This window comes from Delphinapterus leucas, chromosome 4 (genome assembly GCF_059928025.1).
Source record: "Delphinapterus leucas isolate spDelLeu-1000000601 "Yukka" chromosome 4, BTC_Dleu_Yukka2, whole genome shotgun sequence".
NCBI classification, from domain to species: domain Eukaryota; kingdom Metazoa; phylum Chordata; class Mammalia; order Artiodactyla; family Monodontidae; genus Delphinapterus; species Delphinapterus leucas.
Window position 1 is genome coordinate 67,508,012 of NC_143132.1, and position 27,762 is coordinate 67,535,773.

At 35.8% G+C, this 27,762-nt stretch overlaps 1 protein-coding gene across 12 annotated transcripts in view; it reads right to left on the reverse strand.

Annotated features, from left to right (window-relative positions):
• GOLGB1 (golgin B1) overlaps window positions 1–27,762 on the reverse strand; it is an 89,931-nt gene that overhangs the window by 57,863 nt on the left and 4,306 nt on the right. For 4 of the 12 annotated variants that reach the window (XM_089909954.1, XM_022564930.2, XM_022564998.2 and 1 more), the window contains exons 2-8: window positions 11,583–11,677; window positions 10,189–10,341; window positions 9,844–9,996; window positions 7,188–7,316; window positions 4,017–4,142; window positions 1,700–1,822; window positions 476–589 (exon numbers count right to left, since the gene is read on the reverse strand). In XM_089909954.1, the coding sequence (XP_089766080.1) occupies window positions 476–589; window positions 1,700–1,822; window positions 4,017–4,142; window positions 7,188–7,316; window positions 9,844–9,996; window positions 10,189–10,341; window positions 11,583–11,675 (891 nt within the window). In that variant the 5' untranslated portion in view covers window positions 11,676–11,677. The remainder of the gene's footprint in view (window positions 1–475; window positions 590–1,699; window positions 1,823–4,016; window positions 4,143–7,187; window positions 7,317–9,843; window positions 9,997–10,188; window positions 10,342–11,582; window positions 11,678–27,762) is intronic. The other 8 variants (XM_089909952.1, XM_089909949.1, XM_022565329.2 and 5 more) reach the window with 6 other exon arrangements.

Consider the following 27,762-nt stretch of genomic DNA (forward strand, 5'->3'; position numbering starts at 1 on the left):
TAGGATACCTGAGTTTAAGATTTTAGAACATCAGCATCCTTAATCACCTTTAAATTTAAGGGAATATTGCATGGTGGGATTATTTCAAACCAACATAAAGTTAAACAACAAAACAAACAAAGAAGGGACAGTACATAAAGCACAAGAACCATTGAAGACAGAGAAGGGGTAAGCTGACAGAAAAGAAACTCCTTAGATGAAAATATGACATTCTAAAGAAACTAGGACCCTAGACTTAAAATCACAAAGGAAAAGAGCAACAATAAAAGATGTGAAATGTAAGCCTCATGAGGGAAGGAACTGTATATATTTTGCTCATCATAGTATCACCACCACTTAAGCACAGGGAATTTGTTGAAAGAATGAATAAATGGCATCAATTCTCTGAAGGCTTCTAACAGGATTTTATACCTGCTGCCTGGCAAACTAAAGTGGAAATGAATACTCCCAAGGCAGGTAGTAGAGAAGGCAGTACCTGGTTTCTCTGTTCAGCAGCAGTCAGCTCCTGTTGCAGCAGGTCCACAACCTGAGCACGGCCCAACAAGGCTTCTTCATGCTCCTCAAGCTTCCTCTGCAGCACCCTCAATTTCTGAGAAGAAAACGTTTAGACATAATGTGCTAACACATGAGCATCATTATCTGCTTACCTTTCAAAATGTCAGGTAGACTTGTGTACTTAAGATTTTTAGATGTTGAGGATGACAGATTAAAGGGTCGGACACCAGCATGCCATGCTTCCTATCCAGCAGCAACAAAGAATCTCCAAAAATGTCTTCTTCAGAGCACCAACAACAACCAAACTGACACAAGGAAGTCCCTGAATTAGGGAACCTTTTTAATAATTAGATATTTATTACACATATCCACTTTTAAAATTATATAGTCATGTCCTGTACCTAAATAACATAGGTACACGTATATCCCACTCACCAAAGAGAATATTCTCTATAGGCAAGAACCATTTCTCTTCTAGTTTCATGCATGGGACAGTCACTTGGTAAACATTTGTTGAATGAATAAGTCAACAATACATGTATATATTAATATACTACTTTAAAAAGTGCTATATAAATTAACTTTATTTAGTGGTATATTCAGAAGGATTGCCTAGAATTTGGAAGAAGCTCAAAAACAGTTAAATGAATCAGCTATGAAATACCACTGGAGGGCCTTTGGGTACCACACTGCACTACATACTAAACAGAAACAGATACTTTTGAGTTAGTCGATGACAAACTTAAAAACAATGAAGCCAATTTTCAAAAATTATTCAATGAATTAAAAATAATGAATGAGTTAATAAAAGACCTTATGGCTTCAAAATCACTGCTTTTTATCTTTAAATTTTCTAAAGTGTAAAACTGACTTCATTGTTTTTGAAGCTTTGGATCAGGTTTTCAATGCACAAAGGTAGCTACAATCAGCAAACTGAAGAGAAACCAATTTCTGACTAACACATACATTTGCCAATTAAACTCAGCTTTTGAGTAGTGACAACCTGATTAGAGGGGTAAGAGGCAAGGTAAGGGAAAATAAATAAGCAATATGCAACAGAAGAGAAGAACACCGAAAAGAAGGCAATTAATGAGCAAACCCAGACCAAGTGAAGAGCAGTGGGTAAGGGTGGAAAAGTGGCTGTGATAACTTAATTAAATGTTAACCAAAACTACAATCATTCTACTAGGTTTTAGCAACACACCTGTTGCATCTCTGTTTCCACATCTGCCTGGGTTACTAACTGAAGAAGCTCATCTTCATGAAGACGAACTTGTGTCTCAAAGCGGGCATCTTTCTCTCGGACCACCTGCTGCATGGAACTCAACTGAAGACACACACCAGAGAAACTATACAAGTTACACTCCCAGAATATCGCACAAACAAAACTTACAGACTATTCTCCAAACACAGACACTGAGAATTGATAGACAATAAGGTTTTCAGATTAAATTTTGAATGCCAAGGATGAGAATTTTGGAAGAGAGATAGGCTTTGATGCTAACTTCGGAATGAGAGAGAAAGCCTACCATCAAATTCAGAAGTCAGCCTAAACATAAATTTTGAATAAAAACTGTATTTGCATGGTTAATAGAAGTGTTTAAATATACAAGAGGTATATTTTTAAAAGATCTAAGGAGATTAGAATATTAAAGATACAAAGTTAGATTCCTGTTAAGCCCTAGACAATTCTTTGAATATCACAATCATGCTCAAAAACTTTCAGTTTATAAATATAAGCTTCAAGCTAATGTATCTTTTACTCAAGATTCTCTACAACTGGAAATACAAATCTTTCTTTCAGATCTCATTTTCAAAGAATTGCTTCTACCAAAGAACTCGGTATATTTCCATCCAAATCCACACCACCTCCCCAGACAGCTATTTTCAACTGTCATTACTTTCAGGCTTCTAGATCACCCTCATTTGTAACTGGCTCTGAACAAAATGAAATGGAAATAAATTGACTGGTTGTGAGTTGCTTGGTAGCAGTGTTTTTGTTTTGTTCATAGGTTTTGTGTGTGTGTGTGTGTGTGCGCGTGCACACCTGCTTATTCATTTCCTTAAGATCTGTGGTTAAGCATGCCAAACAGCTCTTCGCGTGTCCATTTTGCACAGGTCCTTCAACTATTGTTGATTTTTCAATTTGTGACACCTTGAACCAACCTTTGCTCTCCTTCTAGGTAGGAGAAAAAAAATCTTCATAATATCTTTGATTATCTGAATTCTGAAATCACTATGAATTTGAAATCCTGTGTTTCAAATGTATACGCATTGGAGTCCTTCATGAGCCAAACACATCTACACAACCTTTCCCATAAATGTACCATATTCTTTTTCCTGAGACTTTGCTTACAGCATTCCCTACAATTGGAATACCTTTCCCCACCTTGTTGAAACTATATTATCTATCCATCATAGTTTTACCTAAATCCTGAGTTTTCCATGTAACCTTCCTGGGTTGTCACATGCAAGTAACCCCTTTCACCTCTCAAAATACTTTCAGTTTGTATTGTTGCTTGCGATGCACATTCTGAATGGCTTGTATTCTGATGGATTTGTTAATTCACATAAAGGTATTAACGGATCCATCATAGTGTGTGTGTGTGTGTGCATGTGTGTGCGTATGTGTATCTTGGCTTGCCATGTTTTAAGCCACTCGGTAAAAATATTTTGTATTTCTCCATCCTACATTGTATAAAGTGTACAAAAAAGGACACAATAAAAGCTAATAGGTAAAACTAAGGATTTTAGGATATCCAGTTTTAAATGTATACACAGCAGTAGGTTATCCATAGACAGAGAGCACCACTAATACTACAAGTTATCAATAAAGTAAACACCAAACACCCAATGGATAAGATTAGCTATTATACAAAGGCACTTGAGGGAAAAAAGAAAAAAAAAATGTTTCTTAAGTCAAAAGCATTCCCAAAGGAAAAATACGAGTGGGTGGTCAAACTGGAAATTTAGAAAAATACAGAGAAAAAGTTGAGGATGCCAGTCCAAACGGTCTGGTCCTGGTAAGCAGAAATAACTATGAAGAAGAAAGGCACATACTGGTGCCTTTAACATTGAATCAGATAACCTATACCACTTTCTCATTACATAATCACTAAGTAATCTTCTGACTATAACTTATCATTAAGATTTTACTATAAAGAAATAATGGACCTAATCACTTGTATTTCTTTTGGTTTATCTAACAGTCTCTTTTGAACTTAGCATAAGCTCATTCCTTCCTAAAAGACAGAATCTCTGTGTGCTATTAAAACCAAGTTTCTGGGCCTGTAGAACTAAGAAACAGCCATAAATTAAGCTATGGTGTATTCATCAAGGTAAATAACACTTCTAATTTCTTCTACTATCACACCCTTCTAATTTCTACTGTAATATTCTAGCTACTATACTTTCATCTACTAAAGTTTTAAAAATAGACTGTCTGAAGTGACTTGTCATGTAATAATCTTAAACTTTCATGGTTCTTTATTCTAATGATTCTGAGGTACCTTCCACCCTACCTGAGCAGCTTGCTCTGCCTGTGTCTGGCTGAGCTGGGTTTGCAAAGTGCTAATGAGTTCCTCCTTCTCTTGGAGCTGTTTCTTCATCATTAAAAATTCTTCCATCTCTGTTGAACTCTTAGCAAACTGAAGACATAGAAGAAAAAAATATTTAAGCAAAAGAATTGGCACTCTTAATTCTTGGACCTCCCTTTCTCATTTGCCCTAAATACCTACCAATATCCTTCTAATTTCTGCTTAACACTGAAGGGAATTGATGTACTGTGTTTTTTTTTTTTTTTTAATTATCAAAATTATTTGTCAGAGGAAAACAGAAACAATAGCAGCAGTTGTTCAATTTCTCTGAATCCTCACATAGAACCAGACAGTACAACTAGATAATAAAATCAAAAACCCATGGACAATATTTACAATAAATTAGGAAGGTAGTACTACAAACCCCAAAATACAAGTAGGCAGAGACAAGCCACCAAAAGACTCTGGTATTAGAGTCTGTACAACAGGAAGAAGGCAGCGACAGAGCAACATCTGATGGCCTTGAGAACAGGAAAACCTCCAAATAGCCAGTAAATTCTTATTGGAAAGCACAGTTGGCCAATCTTAGAACAACAGCTTAAATTGGCAGGTCTTTCCCATTCTCCAATACTGGCTGAATGCAAGGGGTCCACAGAAAAAAGGACAAAAGTGCTAGAACAATCTGGCCCAGCTGAAGTCTCAAAACTAACTCATCAGGGCGGCCTTCCAAGACACCGACTGCACCAAGAAAAGACTTCTAGGTGTGAAATAGAAATTAAACAGAATAGGGATAACAGAAATAGAAGACAAAGGGCTATACACGTGCTATGATATTCATTATCAACTATGATATATTCATATATCAATTCATGTGGCTATCAAGGGCTTGAAATATGCTTAATGTAAATGAGAAATTTATTAATATTAGTTAATTTTAATTAACTTAAGTATAAATTATTTTTCCATTAAATACAATTGTGTTTTGGTATGATTATATTTCACTTTACTTGTGGCATCACATAATATACTGCTGAATTGTTGTGCAAGTAATAAGTGTGCATGTTGCTCCTAGTGTTAACAATAAACATACCAGCTATCTAGCCAGTGGCAATGGATTGATTCCATTTAAATAATTTTTTTCCTACACACCTATGTGATGTGTTTATTAGAATACTTTATGCAGAGAGCATGAATAACAGTTGATACCTATGTAAATCATAATTGGTAATTAAAATATAAATACTTATTTTTATTGAATTATTTTTCTAGTTCAAAAATAAGTATAGACACACTTAAGTTTAAAATAAAGGTGTACTACCGATGCATAGTTCATTCCTTTTTATTTCTAAGTAGTATTCCATTGTGTGTTTAAATATTCTCCTGTTGATAGACATGTTGTTTCTAGTTTTTGGTTTCACAAGTAAAGCTGCTATGAACATGCATATACAAGTCTTTATGTGGACATGTGCTTTCATTTCTCACAGATGTAGCTTTAAAGCCGATATGTTTTTCAAAGTCAAATTAACGATTCTAAATAATTAACCAGTTTCTAAACGTGGATGCAAATATTAAAGGAAAATGATGTTTCAGCACTCAGTTCAGTTATTAGAAAGTTTCTATATATGTATGGAACAACTTGAGTATATGAATCTATTTTCTCAACTGGAAATTTTATGAAATCTAAACACAGATGAAGTATTTCCAATGAAAATTTAGCATCCAAATTGATATATAATATAAAATACACACCAAATTTCAGACTTAGTGCAGAAAAAAGATTATAAATTTACACAAAAATAATTTTATATTAATGTTAAAAGTATATTTTTAATAAATTGAACTAAATGAAATATATTGTTAAAATTAAGTTTACCTGTTTCTTCTTTACCTTTTGTAATGTAGCTGCTAAAAAATTTTAAATTATACACATGACCCATATTATATTACTACTGAGCCAATTTGGTATAGACCAGAGTGAAGGGCAGGAAGAAGAAAGCCAGGAAATCTCAGAAATCCACCTGCCTTATCTTTGAACACAACACAAAAACAACAAAAGAAAAAAGTCTGTTAAATAAAAAAAGTTTTCCTGAATCAAGCCTCCTTCTAAAAGTTTAGGAAAATTAATTTCACACAAAAATAAGAAACATAAAATGATCAAGGTCAAATCCCATCCAAAGTTATTATTATAAAAAAGAAAACTAAGGAGCAGGTGAGAAAAGCATACGATAGGCATGCTCAAAAAACAAATCGAGTATGGATACCAAAGGGGGAAGTGGGGATGGGATGGATTGTGAGATTGGGATTGACATATATACACTACTATGTATAAAATATGTACTATGTATAAAATATGTACTATGTACTATGTACTATGTATAAAATATGTATAAAATAGCTAACTAATGAGAACCGACTGTATTCACTTTGCTGTAGAAACTAACACTACATTGTAAAGCAACTATACTCCAATAAAAGTAATTAATTTTTAAAAAATCAAAATTGCAATTTATTTCAACAGGTGTTAAAAAAATTAAGAAAATTATACAAGACATGAAAGAATAAAATTAAAAAATGAGAATCAGAAAAACTCAGAAATGAGGTGACAGAATTCAGGAAAACTTTGATTCTTCTGAATCAAAATGAATTCTGAAAATTCATTTCAGAAAAGAACACAAAACAAGAAGGAACACAAAAGTAAATAAACATAGAATGCCTTAAATAAGAAAAAAAAAGAAGAAACTTTTGAAAATGAAGAGGTAAAAAGGAACCAAAAGTGACAAAATGGAAGATAATCAAAGATAGAACATATGGATAATAGAAGTCCCCAAAGAAGAAAACAGACTAAATACTACAGCTATATAATTCAAGAAAACTCTTGTGAAATAAAAATGTGCAAAACCAAATATTGAAAAAGCATACTGGGTATCTACAAATACTAACCATGGATGACAAACACCAATGCACAGTCTAGTAAAATTACTAGACTTAGTGGGGAAGGAAGGAAGGGAGGGAAGAGAAGGAAAAGGAAGAAGGAAGGAAGGAAATTGATAGATTCATAGACAAATATTATAGAACTAATGTTATTAGTCATATAACAATCCATTGGGCTTTAGTGATTTGTTAACTGAATGATTATGAGGTGACTTATACCCCTACCTGTGTAGTTTGCTCTGCCTGTGCCTGGCTAAGCTGGGCTTGCAAACTGCTAATTAGTTCCTCCTTCTCCTGGAGTTCATGTTTTATCTTTTCTACTTCCATCTCTTCTTCTGTAGAACTCTTGTCATGCTGAAAACACAGGAGATAAAGTCATTTAAATAAAAGAATCTAATTTGCCCTATACAGCCATTTGATTATAGTGTTATCCAACTGATGGAAGCAAAAAATAACACCTGACCTAACAACAAGGAAGGAATCTTAGAGTTTTCCAGTTTCAGTATGGCCAAGTAGTTCCTATTAAAACCACCCTCCCTCAGATAACCACTATAAACTGGACAATATAGAAAAACAGCTATCTGAAAATGCTGGAGAGCAACCAAAAGCAGGAAGATACCAGAGGGGAGTCAATACTTGGAAGAAATGGCACCATGTTTCCCATTTTTATAGTTTTTAGTCTGAGGACAAAACCAGTCAGTGACATACAGGACTAAAACATAACAGAAAACTCAGTCTCACTGCCTTGAAGAACAAGAGGACAGAATTCAGGAAAACACAGCTGCTAAGTGAGGGGCAAAGCATCATAAAAGAGACAGTGGCAGGAAGGGGGGAGGAATTCAAATATTTCAATAATCTATTTTTTCCCAAAATCTCTTCCTTCGACTGAACCAGATTCTACCTCCCATCTGAAGTCACCACCAGCCCCTAGCCCCCAAAATGAACCTAGCCTGCTTATTGGAGCCACACAGAATAATTTTACACTTTCTTCCACATAACAGTCAAGTATCTGAGGATTGCCATCATTTCTTCAACTACGCTTTCCAGAGACTATCAAGCTCTGTCATGGGTATACAATAGTTAAAGAGCTGCTGTGACTGATTGCTGGAACTTAGAAATCATTTAATCCAACCCTTTTATTTAAAACAGAGGAAGGAAATGAAGCTACAAGATGATAATTTGTTTAAGGTCTCAGAGCTTTAAAAAAAAAAAGAAGGCAGAGTATAAAATGGATGATTTCAAAATCTAACAACATAGCAGAGGGAAAAGTTAAAAGAAACAAAGCCACATGGGGAGAGACAGGTTGGTGCTACCACAGCCAGGGGGAAGAAAGAATAATGAGAGGAAAAAAACAAAAAGTAAGAAAAGAAGAATCAAAATGAATACATTAGTTGAGAAGAGTAAGAGAAGCTTCTAAAATAAGCTTTGAGAAGTTAAATAAGGCTATCAATTAAGGAAAAGTAATATCTTCTGAGCATTACACCCAGGAAGGAAAGACAAACCACAGTACTAGTGAGCTAACTAGTGACCCCAAAGGTTGTGCCTAGGGAATTGATTAAAATCTCATTTCCCAAGAACTAAAATCATTGTGAATAAGAATACTAGTGGGTCAAAAACTAAAACAGGATGAAATCTAAGAAAAAATTAAAAGGTTTCTTAGGTAGAGTTACATCTAAGCCAACTGGTAATGTGTACTGTGATGTGCTGGCCTCTCTGTATTCTATACCAAACTCTCCAAACAACTGAAGTTTCTTGTTCTCTAACTAGCTGGCTGAATGTGAATATCTGGGGTTTAACCATAGAGGAAAGGTAATAATAACAAGTATTAGGACAATGCTCTATTCCTCAAAAGGCATAGGCACTTTCCTCACTCCTCTCTCCATCCCCAACCTTGAACGTTTTTGTTGGTGGCAGGCATAAACCTACAAAGCATCACTTAGAGGAGCCCAAAGTAATCTAGCTGATTAAGCCCACAATGCATGAAACTTTAATATACTATTATGTGGCCATAAAGACAAAGAATATTCTGTATCAAGTCACTGAACTAAAGAATTTCAGAGGTGGGAGAAACCTTAGAGTTCACCTAGTTTAATCTTCTAACTAAAGATAAAACTCCTCCAAAAGCTATGTGCCTCTCCTACTTAAATGCCTCAATTTAATTTTTTTTTCTTCCTATTAGCCTTTTTAACTCCCTGAAAGTCTAGGTCACAACTAATATTTAATTTCCATATGTTCTGTTGGCCTTTTATTCTGTGTTTGGCCCACAGCCCAGCTAGACTGCAAGCTCAAAAAGAAAGGACAGTATTGGGGACTTCCCTGGTGGTCCAGTGGCTAAGACACTGAGCTCACAATGGAGGGGGCCTGGGTTCGATCCCTGGTCAGGGAACTAGATCCCACATGTCACAACTAAGAGTTTGCATGCCACAACTAAAGATCCTGCATGCCGCAAATAAAAGATCCCACATGCCACAACGAAGATCCCATGTGCTGCAACTAAGACCCAGCACAGCCAAATAAATAAATAAAAATTTTTTTTTTAAAAAAGGACTGCACTGGGCTTCCCTGGTGGTGCAGTGGTTGAGAGTCCGCCTGCCGATGCAGGGGACACGGGTTCGTGCCCTGGTCTGGGAAGATCCCACATGCCGTGGAGCGGCTAGGCCCGTGAGCCATGGCCGCTGAGTCTGCACATCTGGAGCCTGTGCTCCACAATGGGAGAGGCCACAACAGTGAGAGGCCCGCGTACCGCAAGAAAAAAAAAAAAAAAGGACTGCATTTAGTGCTGTATTACTTTAGCTTCATAAATTTTTGTGATTAGTGAAGACCTGCTATAATGAGAGCCTTTTTCTACTCAGAAAATGTGTATTATACCCAGTCACCATACCTTGGAGAGTTGCTCCTCTGACTGAGGTTCTGTGGACAGAACAGTCCCTCCTTGTGCCTTCATCTCTTCTATGTGTTTATTCAAAGAAGTTAATTTGGCCTTAGCATGAAGTTTTAGTTTTTTAATTTTGTTATCAGCAGCTTTTCTTTCTTCCTGTCAGAGAACAATGATGGTAAATACACAAATGCTTATTCATCACTTATCCAGCATATAACAAGTTATTCTCAGTAGGCATCATCTTGGACTAGTAGGGAAATCAGATTCTCTAATAATCTAAGTGAAGAAAAAAATCAAAGTGACTGTTATGTCTTTTATCAAGTGCTTGGCAAGAAAGGACAATGGTACCTGTAGAATTTCATCCTTCTGCTGTAGTTGAGCATCCTTCTGTCCAATGATTTCTTTTAGTTCCTGCACCAACTGCTCTGCATAAGCCAGGCGCTCCAGAACATCCTCTTGTGTTCTATCATTAAATTCCATGTCAGATTCTTGGGGTAATTCCTGGTATTTAGACAAAAAGTTGCCAATTTACAAGGGAAAAGGTATCAGCTTCCAAACAGGAGGTCCTTCATTCTAACTTTATCTTATGTCTTGTCCAACTCATATCCTTACTTAAGAAATCTTTCCGAGGAGATGAGAACCCAGGGGCAGGGTATGGGTTGGAGGAAAGGAGGAGCCTTAGTTGTCAAGAATGGGTCTTGGCTTATGTAAATCTTGTAGCCTAGTGGTAAAATTCCCGGGGACTGAATGCCCTGGGCTGTGGAAGTCCTCCAGAGATGTTGGTTGGATATTATTATAAGAGTTGTTTGGAGGGGCTGAGAGTTGTGGAAAAGGAGGGCGTGTGGAGGATGGTGGAGGGTGGAGGAGGGGGAATGGGTAGGGAGGGGGAGCAAAGTGAGCATGTGTGTACACTGTAAGGCGTCTAAGGCTGTGCAGGGATGGACAAGGACACGCTCATACTTACCTGGCAGAGGAAATAAAAATTTAAAAATTTTTAAATTTTAAAAAGAAATCTTTCCAATAATAACTACCCAATATTAGTTATTACCCAATATTATTATTAACCAATAATTATTATCATAGCCATTGCAATATATATTAAGTATTTTGTAAATGTTAACTATTTTACAAACATTATCTCATTTACAGTCTTATCATACTAATTTTACCAAAGAGAAAAATAAAGGGAAGCAAAGATCACAAAACATTTAGTGGAAGAACTCAAAATTTAAAATTAAAAGAGTAGTTGAATAAAATTCTCTTAAATCACCAGGGAATACTGCTTGTCTTTCAAGAAAGTGAAAGGACTTTTTTTGAGTCCTATGTGACCTTCAAAAAATACAATACAGACTATCAGAGAAGTGATAGATGAATTTACAATAGCAAACAGATGGTCTGAAACCCAAAAGGTGCTCCAGTTCCACCATTTGTTGTTTCAAACCTTTCCTATGAAACAGGAATACATATCCGAGGAGTTAAAATAATCTAGCACTAAGTAAGCCCCAGGGGGACAAATGAGGACAATCTTTCTAATCTCATCCAGGACTTGATTCCCATCACTGTGTCTCACAGGCTACAAACTTACAGGAAAAGGATAATTTACAAAGTCTCAATATTTTTCTTAATCTTCTCTTCCACCTAGCACAAGGAAGGCTGCTCACACCCTTCTACCTTAAATTCTCGTCCTCAGAAGAACACGGAACATATTTCTCATTAGTTTAATTCAGAACAGAGCTACTCACAGGTTCTAAGGAAGCCCTCATATTCTCATCAGTTTCATCTCCTGATAATTCATGCAAAACAACATTTGCTAATCCTGACAATCGGCTCAGCATTTCTGCAAGAAAAGAAAACCTAAGAATCAGTCAGATACATGCTTCTCCTATGATGGTAACTATCATTTATAAGTTAAGTAAGAAAACTGTGCATGTGATATATATTAGACACAGACTACATCAGGATGATGTCTTTAAAAAGCCATTTCAATATGTACACTGTAGTCAAACACTGTTCTTTTCAGTGACAACTACACAGAGATTTTAATCACCATCACTAATGTTTTAAAAATGAAATACAAATACATAATTGTTTAGTGGAAAATAATACACCTTACAGGTTATCTTTAATGCCTTTTCTTTCATCATAAGTTCATTGGCAAACATGGAGTTCTAACTATTCCTTCCCCTGCCAGACTATTATTCACTTCTAATCTGTCATATACACCCCACAGTTCAGCAAAATTTTTCTTTTTTTTTTTTTTTGTGGTACGCGGGCCTCTCACTGTTGTGGCCTCTCCCGTTGCGGAGCACAGGCTCCGGACGCGCAGCCTCAGTGGCCATGGCTCACGGGCCCAGCCGCGGGGCATGTGGGATCTTCCCAGGCCGGGGCACGAACCCATGTCCCCTGCATCGGCAGGCGGACTCTCAACCACTGCGCCACCAGGGAAGCCCAAAATTTTTCTTTTTTATGTGCCTCATGAACCTGTTCTTTCAGGAAGCTTTCTCAGTAAACCATGTGGTTTCACTAAAATTTAAATGTAATCCTTGTTCAAAACATATAGCATTAAATGCATACATTAGAAAAAAAGGAAGAATGACTAAAATCAGTAACCTATGCTTCTTCTGTAGGAAATTTGAAAAAGAAGAGCAAATTAAAACAAATTTAAGCAGAAAAAAGAAAATTAATATCAGAGCAGAAATTAATAAAATTGAAAATAGAAAAATAAAGAAAATCAGCAAAACTAAAAGTTGATTCTTTGAAAACATGAATAAAATACATAAAGCTCGGTCAGACTGACAAACAAAAAGAGAGAAGACACAAGTTGTCAATATCAGATATGAAACAGGAGAGAGACATCACTACTGACCTACCATACATTAAAAAGTAATAAAGGAACACTACAAATAACTCTATACCCATAAATTCATCAACACAGATGAAATAGGCCAATTCCTTGAAAGATAACAAGCCACCAAAACTCACTCAACTCACCTGAATACACACACACACACACACACACACACTCACACACATGCAAGCGCACATACCATTTCTCTCTCTCTTCCTTTTTCCTTCATTATTTATTTAATCATTCATTCAGATCAGTGTCACTTGCTAGTCCATAAACTCCTTAAAAGTGAGAATATTAATGTTTTGATAGGAAAAATCAAAATAAACTGGACTATCATAGCATTATTATAAGCAATTATGCTGAGTGACAAAATATTATTCGGCTTTTAAAATCCTCAGCAGGAAGAAATGTAAAAGCTATTGCACAAAATAAGCACTTGAATAAAATTAGTCTCTGCTATAGTTTTCTTCCACTCAGTAACAGTGTTTAGGGCAGCCATGGTCATTAATTAAGAAATGGCAAGACCTTTGTTTCTATAACAGGTTACTTAGATAAGCAGCATATAGCATTTGGAAAAGACGTGTGAAACAGGAAAGGAAGAGAGAACCACTAGGAGGGCAACACAGGACCATATATAATTACATATATAATTACTGAAAGGGAAACACAAAGTCATATATAAGTGCATAGCGACATAATAATCAGTCACTCATCAGGTTATGAGACTCACAACTACAGTCAGCTAAAAAACAAACAAAACTCACCAGGACACAGACTCTAAACTTTCTTTTTAGCTCTAGACATTCAATTTTCTATAGTAATCATTAAAGAAGGAAATGAACACTATAACTAAAGAGTCTTTTTTAGGCACAGAAGTGCGTACTAATCAAATAGTCATAATAGAACCTAACATATCCAGCAGAAGCACTTTATCTTCAAATTTTTCAGACCCTGTTGGGAATAAGCAAAAGGAAAGAAAAAAAAAAAAAACCGATAGGACTCTGAGAAAATGGTAATAGCAGATAGCATAGCTTTTGGATCTTCCTAAATTCCCACATAAAAACAGACAAAGCAATTAGATAACAAAATTAAAAACCCATGGACAGCCTTTACCAAAACGAACAAGCAAACAAATAAAATGAGGCAAAGTTTCCCACAAACTCCAAAATAAACATGGATATAGAAAAAACACCAAAAGCCACAAGATCTGTGTATCACTGTTGTCCATGCAGGAGGAATAAAGGGAAGCAAAGGGTAGCAGAATGTGCCACTCACTCCAAAATATGTCACTTGGCAGAAGGACTATTTTGGGCTAAAGCACTTGAAAAACAGCAGGTACAAGCAGGGTGTGCTGATCTCCCATTTTTCTCCCTGAAAGGAAGAGATAAAACACCCATATGGAAGATGTTGTCTATCTACCAGGAAGAAAAGTAATATTGTTGTCTCCAGGGATGGGAGCTGAAGCCAAAAGAAATCTGTAAAAACAAGCCTTATAAACTAACACTTATCTCCCAAGTCACTGCTCTATGATTAATGACCTCCTTCTGTTGTCTCATTTTCACAATTTACTACTGTTTGACCAACTCATTGTACAGATGTTAGATTCTAACTGCTTCTTTGGGTCTTCATTTCCTTATAAGGGCTCCCATGCCACATGAAGCTGATATTAAATAAATTTGTATGCTTTTCTCCTGTTAATCTTTCCTATATCAATTTAATTCTCAGACTTAGCCAAAAACCCTTAGAGGACAGAGGCAAATTTTTATCTCCCCTATAGAAACTGTAAGAGCACAACAGACCTAATACCAAGAGAACCACAAAAAATCCAGTGGGTATTCACTGGAAAATGTGTCCAGCCAATTCAAGAACAGTAGCTGGAAAAGGGAAATGCTTCCCCACTCCAACAACAGTTAAGTACAAGAAACCTGCAAGGTCTGAAGTGGCTAAGGCAGCGCAGGCCACATTAATTCTCCAACCGATGAGCCAGGGATCTTTTTCAGAATAGGGCCTCCACTGAGGAGAATTTTCTGAGAAAAATTTGAAAATTAAGTCCTTACCTTTCAATAATTACTTTAAAAGTAAATGGATTAAATTTTCCAATCAAAAGACATCGTGGCTGAATGGATTAAAAAAACAAGATCCAACTATATGCTGTCCACAAGAGACTCACTTGATCTCTAAGGATAACACACAGGCTGAAAGTGAAGGGATAGAAAAAGATATGCCATGAAAATAGTAACCAAAAGAAAGCAGGGGTAGCTGTACTTATAACAGACAAAAAAGACTTCAAGTAAAAAACTGACCAAGAGACAGAGAAGGTGTTTATATAATGACAGGGGAGATCAATTATTACATAACAGGATATGAACTTTTAAGTCTATAACAGGATATAACACTTGTAAATATATATGCACCCAAAATTAAAGCACCTAATTATATTTAGCAAATTTTAACAGAATTGAAGGGAGAAACAGGTAGCAATACAATAACAGTAGGAGACTTCAATATCCCACTTTCAACAATGGATAGATCATCCAGACACAAAAGCAATAAGGAAACACTGGACTTGAACAACACGTTATACAGAAAAGACCTAACAAACATATATAGAGCATTCCATCCAACAGCAGTAGAACATGCACTTTTTTTGAGTGCATATGTAACATTCTTTAGGATAGATCATATGTTGGACCACAAAACAAGTCTTAACAATCTTAAGAAGACTGAAATCACAATGAGTATCATTTCTTAACACAATGGCATGAAACTAGAAATCAATAACAAGAGGAAAAATGGAAAATTCACAAACGTGAAAATTAACACACTCCGAAAAAACAACAGGTCAAAGAAGAAATCAAAAGGGAAATCAAAAACTATCTTGAGACAGATGAAAATGAAAACATGACATATCAAAACTTATGGGATGTAGGTCTAAGAGGGAAGTTTTTTTGTTTTTTTTTAATTATTATTATTTTAACATCTTTACTGGAGTATAATTGCTTTACAATGGTGTGATATTTTCTGCTTTAAAACAAAGTGAATCAGCTATACATATACATATAACACCATATCTCTTCCCTCTTGCGTCTCCCTCCCATCCTCCCCATCCCACCGCTCTAGGTGGTCACAAAGCCCCAAGCTGATCTCCCTGTGCTATGTGGCTGCTTTCCACTAGCTGTCTATTTTACGTTTGGTAGTGTATGTATGTCCATGCCACTCTCTCACTTCATCCCAGCTAACCCTACCCCCTCCCCGTGTCCTCAACTCCATTTTCTATGTCTGCGTCTTTATTCCTGTCCTGCCCCTAGGTTCTTCAGAACCTTTTTTTTTTTTTTTTTAGATTCCATACATATGTGTTAGCATACAGAATTTGTTTTTCTCTTTCTGACTTACTTCATTCTGTATGACAGACTCTAGGTCCATCCATCTCACTACAAATAACTCAATTTCATTTCTTTTTATGGCTGAGTATTATCCCATTGTATATATGTGCCACATCTTCTTTATCCATTCATCTGTCAATGGACACTTAGGTTGCTTCCATGTCTTGGCTCTTGTAAACAGCTGCAATGAACATTGTGGTATATGACTCTTTTTGAATTATGGTTTTCTCAGGGTATATGCCCAGTAGTGGGATTGCTGGGTTGTATGGTAGTTCTACTTTTAGTTTTTTAAGGAACCTCCATACTGTTCTCCATAGTGGCTGTATCAATTTACATTCCTACCAGCAGTGCAAGAGGGTTCCCTTTGCTCCACACCCTCTCCAGCATTTATTGTTTGTAGATTTTTAAATGATGGTCATTCTGACTGGTGTGACGTGATACCTCACTGTAGTTTTGATTTGCATTTCTCTAATGATCAGTGATGTTGAGCATCCTTTCATGTGTTTGTTGGCAACCTGTACACCTTCTTTGGAGAAATGTCTATTTAGGTCTTCTGCCCAGTTTTGGATTGGGTTGTTTGTTTTTTTGATATTGAGCTGCATGAGCTATTTGTAAATTTTGGAGATTAATCCTTTGTCAGTTGCTTCTTTTGCAAATATTTTCTCCATTCTGAGGGTTGTCTTTTCATCTTGCTTATGGTTTCCTTTGTTGTGCAAAAGCTTTTAAGTTTCATTAGGTCCCATTTATTTTTGTTTTCATTTCCATTTCTCTAGGAGGTGGGTGAAAAAGGATCTTGCTGTGATTTATGTCAAAGAGTGTTCTTCCTATGTTTTCCTCTGTCTGGCCTTACATTTAGGTCTTTAATCCAATTTGTGTTTATTTCTGTGTATGGTGTTAGGGAGTGTTCTAATTTCATTCTTTTACATGTAGCTGTCCAGTTTTCCCAGCACCACTTATTGAAGAGGCTGTCTTTTCTCCATTGTATAGCCTTTCCTCCTTTATCAAAGATAAGGTGACCATATGTGCATGGATTTATCTCTGGGCTTTCTGTCCTGTTGCATTGATCTATATTTCTGTTTCTGTGCTAGTACCATACTGTCTTGATTTTTTTTTTTAACATCTTTATTGGGGTATAATTGCTTTACAATGGTGTGTTAGTTTCTGCTTTATAACAAAGTGAATCAGTTATACATATAAATATGTTCCCATATCTCTTCCCTCTTGCGTCTCCCTCCCTCCCACCCTCCCTATCCCACCCCTCCAGGCGGTCACAAAGCACCGAGCCGATATCCCTGTGCCATGCGGCTGCTTCCCACTAGCTATCTACCTTACATTTGGTAGTGTATATATGTCCATGCCTCTCTCTCGCCCTGTCACAGCTCACCCTTACCCCTCCCCATATCCTCAAGTCCGTTCTCCAGTAGGTCTGTGTCTTTATTCCTGTCTTACCCCTAGGTTCTTCATGACATTTTTTTTTCTTAAATTCCATATATATGTGTTAGCATACGGTATTTGTCTTTTTCTTTCTGACTTACTTCACTCTGTATGACAGACTCTAGGTCTATCCACCTCATTACAAATAGCTCAATTTTGTTTCTTTTTATGGCTGAGTAATATTCCATTGTATATATGTGCCACATCTTCTTTAACCATTCATCCGATGATGGGCACTTAGGTTGTTTCCATCTCCGGGCTATTGTAAATAGAGCTGCAATGAACATTTTGGTACATGACTCCTTTTGAATTTTGGTTTTCTCAGGGTATATGCCCAGGAGTGGGATTGCTGGGTCATATGGTAGTTCTATTTGTAGTTTTTTAAGGAACCTCCATACTGTTCTCCATAGTGGCTGAACCAATTCACATTCCCACCAGCAGTGCAAGAGTGTTCCCTTTTATCCACACCCTCTCCAGCATTTATTGTTTCTAGATTTTCTGATGATGGCCATTCTGACTGGTGTGAGATGATATCTCATTGTAGTTTTGATTTGCATTTCTCTAATGATTAATGATGTTGAGCATTCTTTCATGTGTTTGTTGGCAGTCTGTATATCTTCTTTGGAGAAATGTCTATTAAGGTCTTCTGCCCATTTTTGGATTGGGTTGTTTGTTTGTTTGTTATTGAGCTGCATGAGCTGCTTGTAAATTTTGGAGATTAATCCTCTGTCAGTTGCTTCATTTGCAAATATTTTCTCCCATTCTGAGGGTTGTCTTTTGGTCTTGTTTATGGTTTCCTTTGCTGTGCAAAAGCTTTGAAGTTTCATTAGGTCCCATTTGTTTATTTTTGTTTTTATTTCCATTTCTCTAGGAGATGGGTCAGAAAGGATCTTGCTGTGATTCATGTCATAGAGTGCTCTGCCTATGTTTTCCTCTAAGAGTTTGATAGTTTCTGGCCTTACATTTAGGTCTTTAATCCATTTTGAGCCTATTTTTGTGTATGGTGTTAGAGAGTGATCTAATCTCATATTTTTACATGTACCTGTCCAGTTTTCCCAGCACCACTTATTGAAGAGGCTGTCCTTTGTCCACTGGACATTCCTGCCACCTTTATCAAAGATAAGGTGACCATATGTGCGTGAGTTTATCTCTGGGCTTTCTATCCTGTTCCACTGATCTATCTTTCTGGTTTTGTGTCGGTGCCATACTGTCTTGATTACTGTAGCTTTGTAGTATAGTCTGAAGTCAGGGAGCCTGATTCCTCCAGCTCTGTTTTTCGTTCTCAAGATTGCTTTGGCTATTCAGGGTCTTTTGTGTTTCCATACAAATTGTGAAATTTTTTGTTCTAGTTCTGTGAAAAATGCCAGTGGTAGTTTGAAAGGGATTGCATTGAATCTATAGATTGCTTTGGGTAGTAGAGTCATTTTCACAATGTTGATTCTTCCAATCCAAGAACATGGTATATCTCTCCATCTATTTGTATCATCTTTAATTTCTTTCATCAGTGTCTTATAATTTTCTGCATACAGGTCTTTTGTCTCCTTAGGTAGGTTTATTCCTAGATATTTTATTCTTTTCGTTGCAATGGTAAATGGGAGTGTTTTCTTGATTTCACTTTCAGATTTTTCACCATTAGTATATAGGAATGCCAGAGATTTCTGTGCATTAATTTTGTATCCTGCTACTTTACCAAATTCATTGATTAGCTCTAGTAGTTTTCTGGTAGCATCTTTAGGATTCTCTATGTATAGTATCATGTCATCTGCAAACAGTGACAGCTTTACTTCTTCTTTTCCAATTTGGATTCCTTTTATTTCTTTTTCTTCTCTGATTGCTGTGGCTAAAACTTCCAAAATTATGTTGAATAATAGTCGTGAGAGTGGACAACCTTGTCTTGTTCCTGATCTTAGAGGAAGTGGTTTCAGTTTTTCACCACTGAGAATGATGTTGGCTGTGGGTTTGTCATATATGGCATTTATTATGTTTAGGTAAGTTCCCTAAGAGGGAATGTTATAGCAACAAATGCCCAACCTTTAAAAAAATAAATATCTTGAATAAACAACGTAACTTTACACCTTAAGGAACTAGAAAAAGAAGAACAAACTAAGCTGAAAGTTAGCAGAAGGAAGGAAATAACCAAGATCAGAGCAGAAACAAATGAACTGAAGAGTATAAAAATAATAGAAAAGATTGATGAAACTAAGTGATTTTCTATAAAGATAAAATTGACAAACTGTTAGGTATATCAACTAAGAAAGAAAGGAGAAAATTCAAATAAAAGTATATGTGAAAGAAAAGACAGGGGCTCTCCTGGTGGCACAGTGGTTAAGAATCCACCTGCCAATGCAGGAAGAACCCACATGCTGTGAAGCAACTAAGCCCATGTGCCACAACTACTGAAGCCTGAGCACCTAGAGCCCATGCTCCACAACAAGAGAAACCACCACAATGAGAAGCCCGTGCACCACAATGAAGAGTAGCCCCCACTTGCCGCAACTAGAGAAAGCCCGCACACAGCAACAAAGACCCAATGAAGCCAAAAATAAATACATAAATAAATAAAAGACAGTAAGATGGATATCACAGAAATACAAAGGATCATAAGAGACTACAATATACAATTATATGCCAAAAAATTGGATAACCTTGAAGAAATGGATAAATTTCTAGAAACACACAACCTACCAAGACTCATTCATGAAGAAATAGAAAATCTGAAGAGACCAATAACAGTAAGAAATGGTAATCAAAAACCTCTTAACTAAGAAATGTCCAGGACCTGGTGGCTTCACTGGTGAATTCTACCAAATGTTTAAAGAAGAATTAATGCCAATCCTTTTCAAACTCTTCCCAAAAATCAAAGAGGAGGGAACACTTTCAAATTCATCTTACAAGACTAGCATTACCTGATAATGAATCCATACAAGGACACTACAGGAAGAGAAAATTACAGCCCTATGTCCCTGATGAACATAGATGCAAAAATTCTCAACAAAATACTAACAGATCAAATTCAGCTTCACACTAGCAGGACCATACACCATGATCAGGTAGAATTTATTCCTTGGATACAAGGTTGGTTCAACATCCACAAATCAATTAATGTGATACACCACATCAACAAAATGATGGATAAATATCATAAAATCATCTGAATAGGTGCAGGAAAAGCATTTGACAAAATCCAACACTCTTTCATGATAAAAACTGAACAAATTAGATACAGATGGGATGTACCTCAACATAATAAGTTTATATATGACAAGACCACAGCTAACATCATACTCAATGGTGAAAAGCTGAAAGCTTTTCCTCTAAGATCAGAAACAAGACAAGGATGCCTATTCTCACCACTTCTACTCTGTATAGTACTGGAATTCCTAGGGAGAGTAATTAGGCAATAAAAATAAATAAAAGCCATCCAAATCAGAAAGAAAGAAGTAAAATTGTCTCTGCAGAAGACATGATCTTACATAGAGAAAACTCTAAAGAATCCACGAAAAGGCTGTTAAAACTAATAAATGAACTCAGTAAAGTCAAAGGATACAAAATCAGTATACAAAAGTTATTGTTTTTATACACTAACAATGAGCTAGCCAAAAAAATAATAAATTAAGAAAACAACCCCATGTTTAATAGCACCAAAAATAATAATAAAGTACTTAGGAATAAATTTAACGAAGGAGGTGAAAGATCTGTGCACTGAAAACTACAAAACATTGGTGAAAGAGATTAAAGAAGACATAAATAAATGCAAAGATATCCTGTGTTCATGGATTAGAAGAGTTAATATTGTTAAAATGTACCTACCACTCAAAGCAATGTACAGAGTCAGCACAATCCTTATCAAAACTCCACTGGCTTTTTTCACAGAAATAGAAAAAAAAATCCTAAAATCATATAGAACCACAAAAGACCCTGAAAGGCCAAAGCAAGGAAGATCAATTCATCATCAAAGAAGGTGCCAAGTATAGACAACGAGTAAAGGACAGTCTATTCAATAAATGGTATTGGGAAAACTGGATATCCACATGCAGAAGAATAAAATTGGACCCTTATCTGACACTACATACAAAAATTAACTCCAACTTGGTTAAAAACTTGAACATAAGACCTGAACTGTAAAACTAGTAGAAGAAACACAGAAAAAAGGCTTCTCAACATTCGTGTGGGCAATTATTTCTTGGCTATGATCCCAAAAGTGCAGACAACAAAAGTAAAAATAGAAAAATGAGATTCCATCAAAGTAAAAAGCTTCTGCATAGCAAAGAAAACAATGAAGAGAATGAAGAGACAAACTATGGAATGGAAGAAAATATTTGGAAACCACACACCTGATAAAGGATTCATATCCAAAATATATAAGTAACTCTAACAACTTAATAGCAAGAAAACAAATAACCCAATTTTTTAAATGGGCAAAGGATTTAGATAGACACTTCTCAAAAGAAGACATACAAATGGTCAACAGGTATATGATAAACGCTCAACATCACTAATCATCAAGAGAATGCAAATCAAAATCACAACATCACCTCACACCTGTTAGAAAGGCTATTATCAAAAAGACGAAAGATAACAAGTGTTGGCCAGGATGTGGAGAAAAAGGCATGCTTGAACACTGTTGGTGGGAAGGTAAATTGGCATGGCCATTATGAAAAACATATGGAGGTTCTACAAAAAACTAAAAATAGAACTACCATCTGATCCAGCAATTCCACTTCTGGGTATATACCTAAAGGAAATGAAATTAGTATCTTGAGGAGATATCTGCACTCCTGTGTTCACTGCAGCATTATTCACAACAGCTAAATTACAGAATCAACCTAAGTGTCCACTGACAGATGAATGGATAAAGAAAATGTATACAGTATATACACACAATGGAATATTATTCAGTCCTAAAAAAATAAGGAAATCCTGCCATTTGTGAAAACATAGATGAACCTAGACGACATTATGCGGAGTGAAATAAGCCAGGTACAGAAAGACAAGTACTGCATGATCTCATCTATATATGGAATCTAAAAAAGTCAAACTCAAGGAAGCAGAGAGTAGAATAGTGATTGCCAGGTAGTAGAGGGTAGGGGAAATGGGGAGATATTTGTTAAAGGGTACAAAATTTCAATTATGCCAGATGAATAATGTCTGGGAATCTAATGTACAGCATGGTGACTACAGGCAGTTTGCTAAGAGAGTAGATTTTAAATATTCTCACCTCCAAAAAAAAATAAAAAGGTAACTACATAAGATGATAAATATATTAATTAGCTTGACTGTGGTAATCATTTAACAATGTATACATATATCAATACATCACTAACACCTTAAATGTATACATTTTTGTCAATTACACCTCAAAGAAGCTTAAAAAAATGACTAATATCTACTTCCAATATTGACACCTACTTAACAAAAATTAACGGGTAAGTATTAATTGCTAAATGAATGTAGAGCACCTAACAGTACAGCAGAGCACAAACGGTAGGTATATGACAGAAATGTGTATCATATTTACTTTTACAAAAGAAAAATTAAACTTTGATATTCTTACCATTTTCTATGATGCAAACTTTGGTGAACACACACACACGGGTATATATGTGATTTCTTCATATGAATTAAAACAAATAAATTTATCAATTATCCCCCAACAAAAATAGAAAAACCCAGAAATGAAGCAGAAACACAAGAAATAATTTAAAATTAAAAAAATATTTTGGAAATAAAGATGAAACTAAAGGGAATAAGTATATGAATAATCACAACAAAGTTGCCTTAAAAAAAAAGAAAGTTGAAAGGAAGGATAATTTTAAAAATCAAAAAGAAATTCGCCATAAATTAGACATGTAACTACTTTGTGACCCAGTAATTTTACTCCTAGGCATTTATCTCAGAGCAATGAAAACTTAAATTCACCCATGAACCTATACATGAATGTTCTTAGCAGCTTTAGTTTTAAGCACCCCAAACTGGAATCAGCAAGGATGTCCTTCAACAAGTAAATGGTTAAATAAACTATGGTACAGGCATAGCTCGTACTTTGCTCGTACATAGCTCGAGCTTTGCTTTATTGTACTTTGCAGATATTGATTGCATTTTTTACAAATTGAAGGTTTGTGGCAACTCTGTGTTGAGCCAGAGTCTACTGGTACCATTTTTCCTATAGCACTTGCTCACTTCATATCTCTCTGTGTCACATTTTGTTAACTCTCGCACTATTTCAAGCCTTTTCACTATTCTTATATTTATGGTGGTCTGTGATCTTTGATGTTACTATTGTAATTGTTGTGGGGCACCATGAACCACAGCCTTATCAGGTGGTGAACTTAATCAATAAATGCTGTATGTGTCCTAACTGCTCCACCCACCAGCCGTTCCCGCCTCTCCCTCTCCTTGGGTTTCCCTATTCCCCGAGACAAAACAGTATGGAAATTAGGCCAATTAATAATCCTACAATGGCCTCTAAGTGTTCAAGTGAAAGGAGGAGTCACACGTCTCTCACTTTAAATCAAAAGCTAGGAGTGATTAAGCTTAGTGAGGAAGGGAGGTCAAAAGCCGAGAGAGGACGAAAGGCCTCTTGCGCTAAACAGCCATGTTGTCATTGCAAAGGAAAATTTCTTGAAGGAAATTAAAAGTGCTACTCCAGCGAACTCACAATGATAATAAAGCAAAAGAGCCTTATTGCTGATGTGGAGAAAGATAGAAGATCAAATCAGCTACAACATTCCCTTAAGCCAAACCCTAACCCAGAGCAAGGCCCTAACTCCCTTCAATTCTGTGAAGGCTGAGAGAGGTGAGGAATCTGCAGAAGAAAAGTTTGAAGTTAGCAGAGGTTGGTTCATGAGGTTGAAACAAGGTGAAACAGCAAGTGCTGATGTAGAAGCTGTAGCAAGTTATCTAGAAGATCTAGCTAAGATAATTAGTGAAGGTGGCTACACTAAACAACAGATTCTCAGCGTAGACAAAACAGCCTCCTATTGGAAGAAGATGCCATCTAGGATTTTCATAGCTAGCGAGAAGTTAATGCCTGGCTTCAAAGCTCAAAGGACAGTCTGACTCTCTTGTTAGGGGTTAATGCAGCTGGAGGCTAAGTTGAAGCCAATGCTCATTTACCATCCCGAAAATCCTAGGGCTCTTAAGAATGATGTTAAATCTACTCTGCCTGTGCTCTATAAATGGAAAAACAAAGCCTGGATAACAGCACGTCTGTTTACAACATGGTTTACTGAATATTTAAGCCCACTGTTGAGACCTACTGCTCAGAAAAAAAGGTTCCTTTCAAATTATTGCTGCTCATTAACAATGCACCTGGTTATCCAAGAGCTCTCATGGAAATGTATAATGAAATTAATGTTGTTTTCATGCCTGCTAACAAAACATCCATTCTGCAACCCAAATTCTTTTTGAAATTACCCAGGAGTAATTTCAACTCTCAAGTCTTATTATTTAAGAAATACATTCCCTAAGGCTATAGCTGTCATAGATTCCTCTGATGGATTTGGGCAAAGTAAACTGAAAACCTTCTGGAAAGGACTGACCATTCTAGATTCTGCTAAGAACATTCATGCTTCACTAAAAAAGGTAAAAATATTAACATTAACAGGAGTTTGGGAGAAGTCAAGCCCAACCCTCACTGATGACCTCTGAGAGGTTCAAGACTTTGGTGGAAGAAGTAACTGCAGATGTGGTGGAAACAGCAAGAGAACTAGAATTAAAAGTAGAGGCTGAAGATGTGACTGAATTGCTGCAATCTAAGGATAAATCTTTAAAGGATGAGGAGTTACTCCTTCTAGATGAACAAAGAAAGTGGTTTCTTGAGATGGAATCTACTCCTGGTGAAGATGCTACAAAGACTGTTGAAATGACAGCAAAGCATTTAGAATATTACATAAACTTAGTTAACAGAGTAGCGGCAGGTTTGAGAGGATCAACTCCAATTTTCAAAGAAATTCTACTGTGGGTAAAATGCTATCAAACAGCACTGCATGTTACAGAGAATTTGTTCATGAAAGGAAGAGTTAATCGATGCAGCAAACTTCAATGTTGTCTTATTTTTAAAAACTGCCACAACCATTCCAACTTTCAGCAACTACCACCCTGATCAGTCAGCAGCCATGAACATCAAGGCAAGATCCTGTATCTACCAGCAAAAAGATTACAACTTGCTGAAGGCTCAGATGGTAGCATTTTTCATGATAAAGCACTTTTTAATTAAGGTATGTATATTTTTTAGACATAATGCTATTTCACACTTAAAAGACTACAGTATAGTGTAAATGTAATTTTTATATGCACTGGGAAACCAAAAAATTTGTGTGACTCACTTTATTGTGATATTAGCTTTATTGCAGTGGTCTGGAACTGAACCCACAATATCTCCAAGGTATGCCTGTACATACATACCATGGCATACTACATAGCAATAAACAAGAACAAGCTACTGATACACCTAACAATTTAGATGAATGAATCTCCAGGAAATTATGCTGAATGAAAAAGAAAAAGCCAGTTCCAAAAGGTTACATGCTATATAATTCCACATTTACAGAATATTTTGAAATGACAAAATTTTAGAAATGGAGGACAGATGAATGGTTACCAGTGCTTAGGGAGAAGCTGAAGGTGAGAGGGTAGGAGGTGGTTATAATTATAAAACGGCAACACAAGGTATCCTTGTGGTGTTAGAACTGTTCAATATCTTAATTATGGTGGTGGATACAGGAACCTACACATAGGTGATAAAATTTTATAGAACTTAACATACATGTATACAAATAAAATTGGGGAATGTATTATCAGCATCCTGGTTGTGACATTATACAATAGTTTTCTAAAATGTTACCACTGAAGGAAACTGAACAACACATACAAGGTTTCTCTCTGTATTATTTATTAGAATTGCATGTGAATCCACAATTATCTCAATTTTAAAAATAAAAAGATTAAACTAAATGTGATATCTTACGGTAATACTGTGGAACAGAAAAAGGACATCAATGGAGAAATGAGTAAAATCCAAAGTATGGAGTTTAGTTAATAGTAATGCATCAGTGTTGATTTCTTAGTTTTGACAAATGCACTTTTCTACTGTAACATGCTAACATTAGAGAATACTGGCTGAGAGATATACTGAATTCTGAACTATCTTTGCATATCTTCTATAGTAAATTTAATATTGTTCCTAATGCTTTGTTTCTCTTAAAAAATTCAAAGAAATAAATAGTAAAGAAGGAATCAAGAGAAAGTGATAAATATTGCAGATAAGCAATGAGGATAATAGGATCCCCGAAAAAGAAAACCAAAGCAAAGGTACAGAACAAATGCAAAAAACAAAAGCCAAGAGCACTTATCTGAAATTTTAAAAGATCTGAAGTTACATATTGAAAGAGGCCACCAGATACCTGAGAATATCAACCCAGAATGACCAACAAGACATTCTAGTAAAATTAATGGACTTAAAAGAATTCTTTGAGGTTTAGGCTGAAATGTGACTTACAAGCAAAAAAAAAAAAGACTATGGTCAGACTTTTCAACAGCAATGTTTTTGCCAGAAAAAAAAATGGAGTTACAGACTTGAGATATTTAAGGAAAGAAAATGTGAGCTAAGGATTTTATTTTCAGAAAATATGACCTTCAGATATAAAGAGCACAGACAGAATGTTACAAACTTGCAAGAAAATTAATGAAAAATTTTCCCAGGAGCCTTTCCTAAGGCATCTATTAGAGAAGAAGCTTGAGATAACCAAAATGACTAAAGAAACATCATCATAAGGACTGGTGTGAGCACTAAATATGTTACTCATAGAACTAAGACTGGGATGGAGACAGCATAGTATTTAATGATTATATGCTCTGACAACACATAGGGCTCCAATTTTTAAAAAATGGGGAAAATGTAAATAGCATATACAAAAATAAAACTTATAAAAATTTTAACAACCAAAATTGGCAGTGTTCATTATCAGTATTATTATTCCTTGACTATTATATGTGCCCTGTGGAATTAAATGAGTAATTATGGGCATAGTAATTCTATCATATAGTCATTATGAAAAAAGGAGATAGACATATAATACAAAAGAAATTAAGAGCCCCAAAATAAAAACTAATCTTGAATTTGAATCAAAAGTACCAGTATGAACTTATAAGGTATTTTACCTTAGTATATATATTTTCCTAGCTCTGTGCATTGAAAAAAACTATGACAAACTGAGAAGCAATAAGTATTTCTAGTCTTGAAATACTATTCCC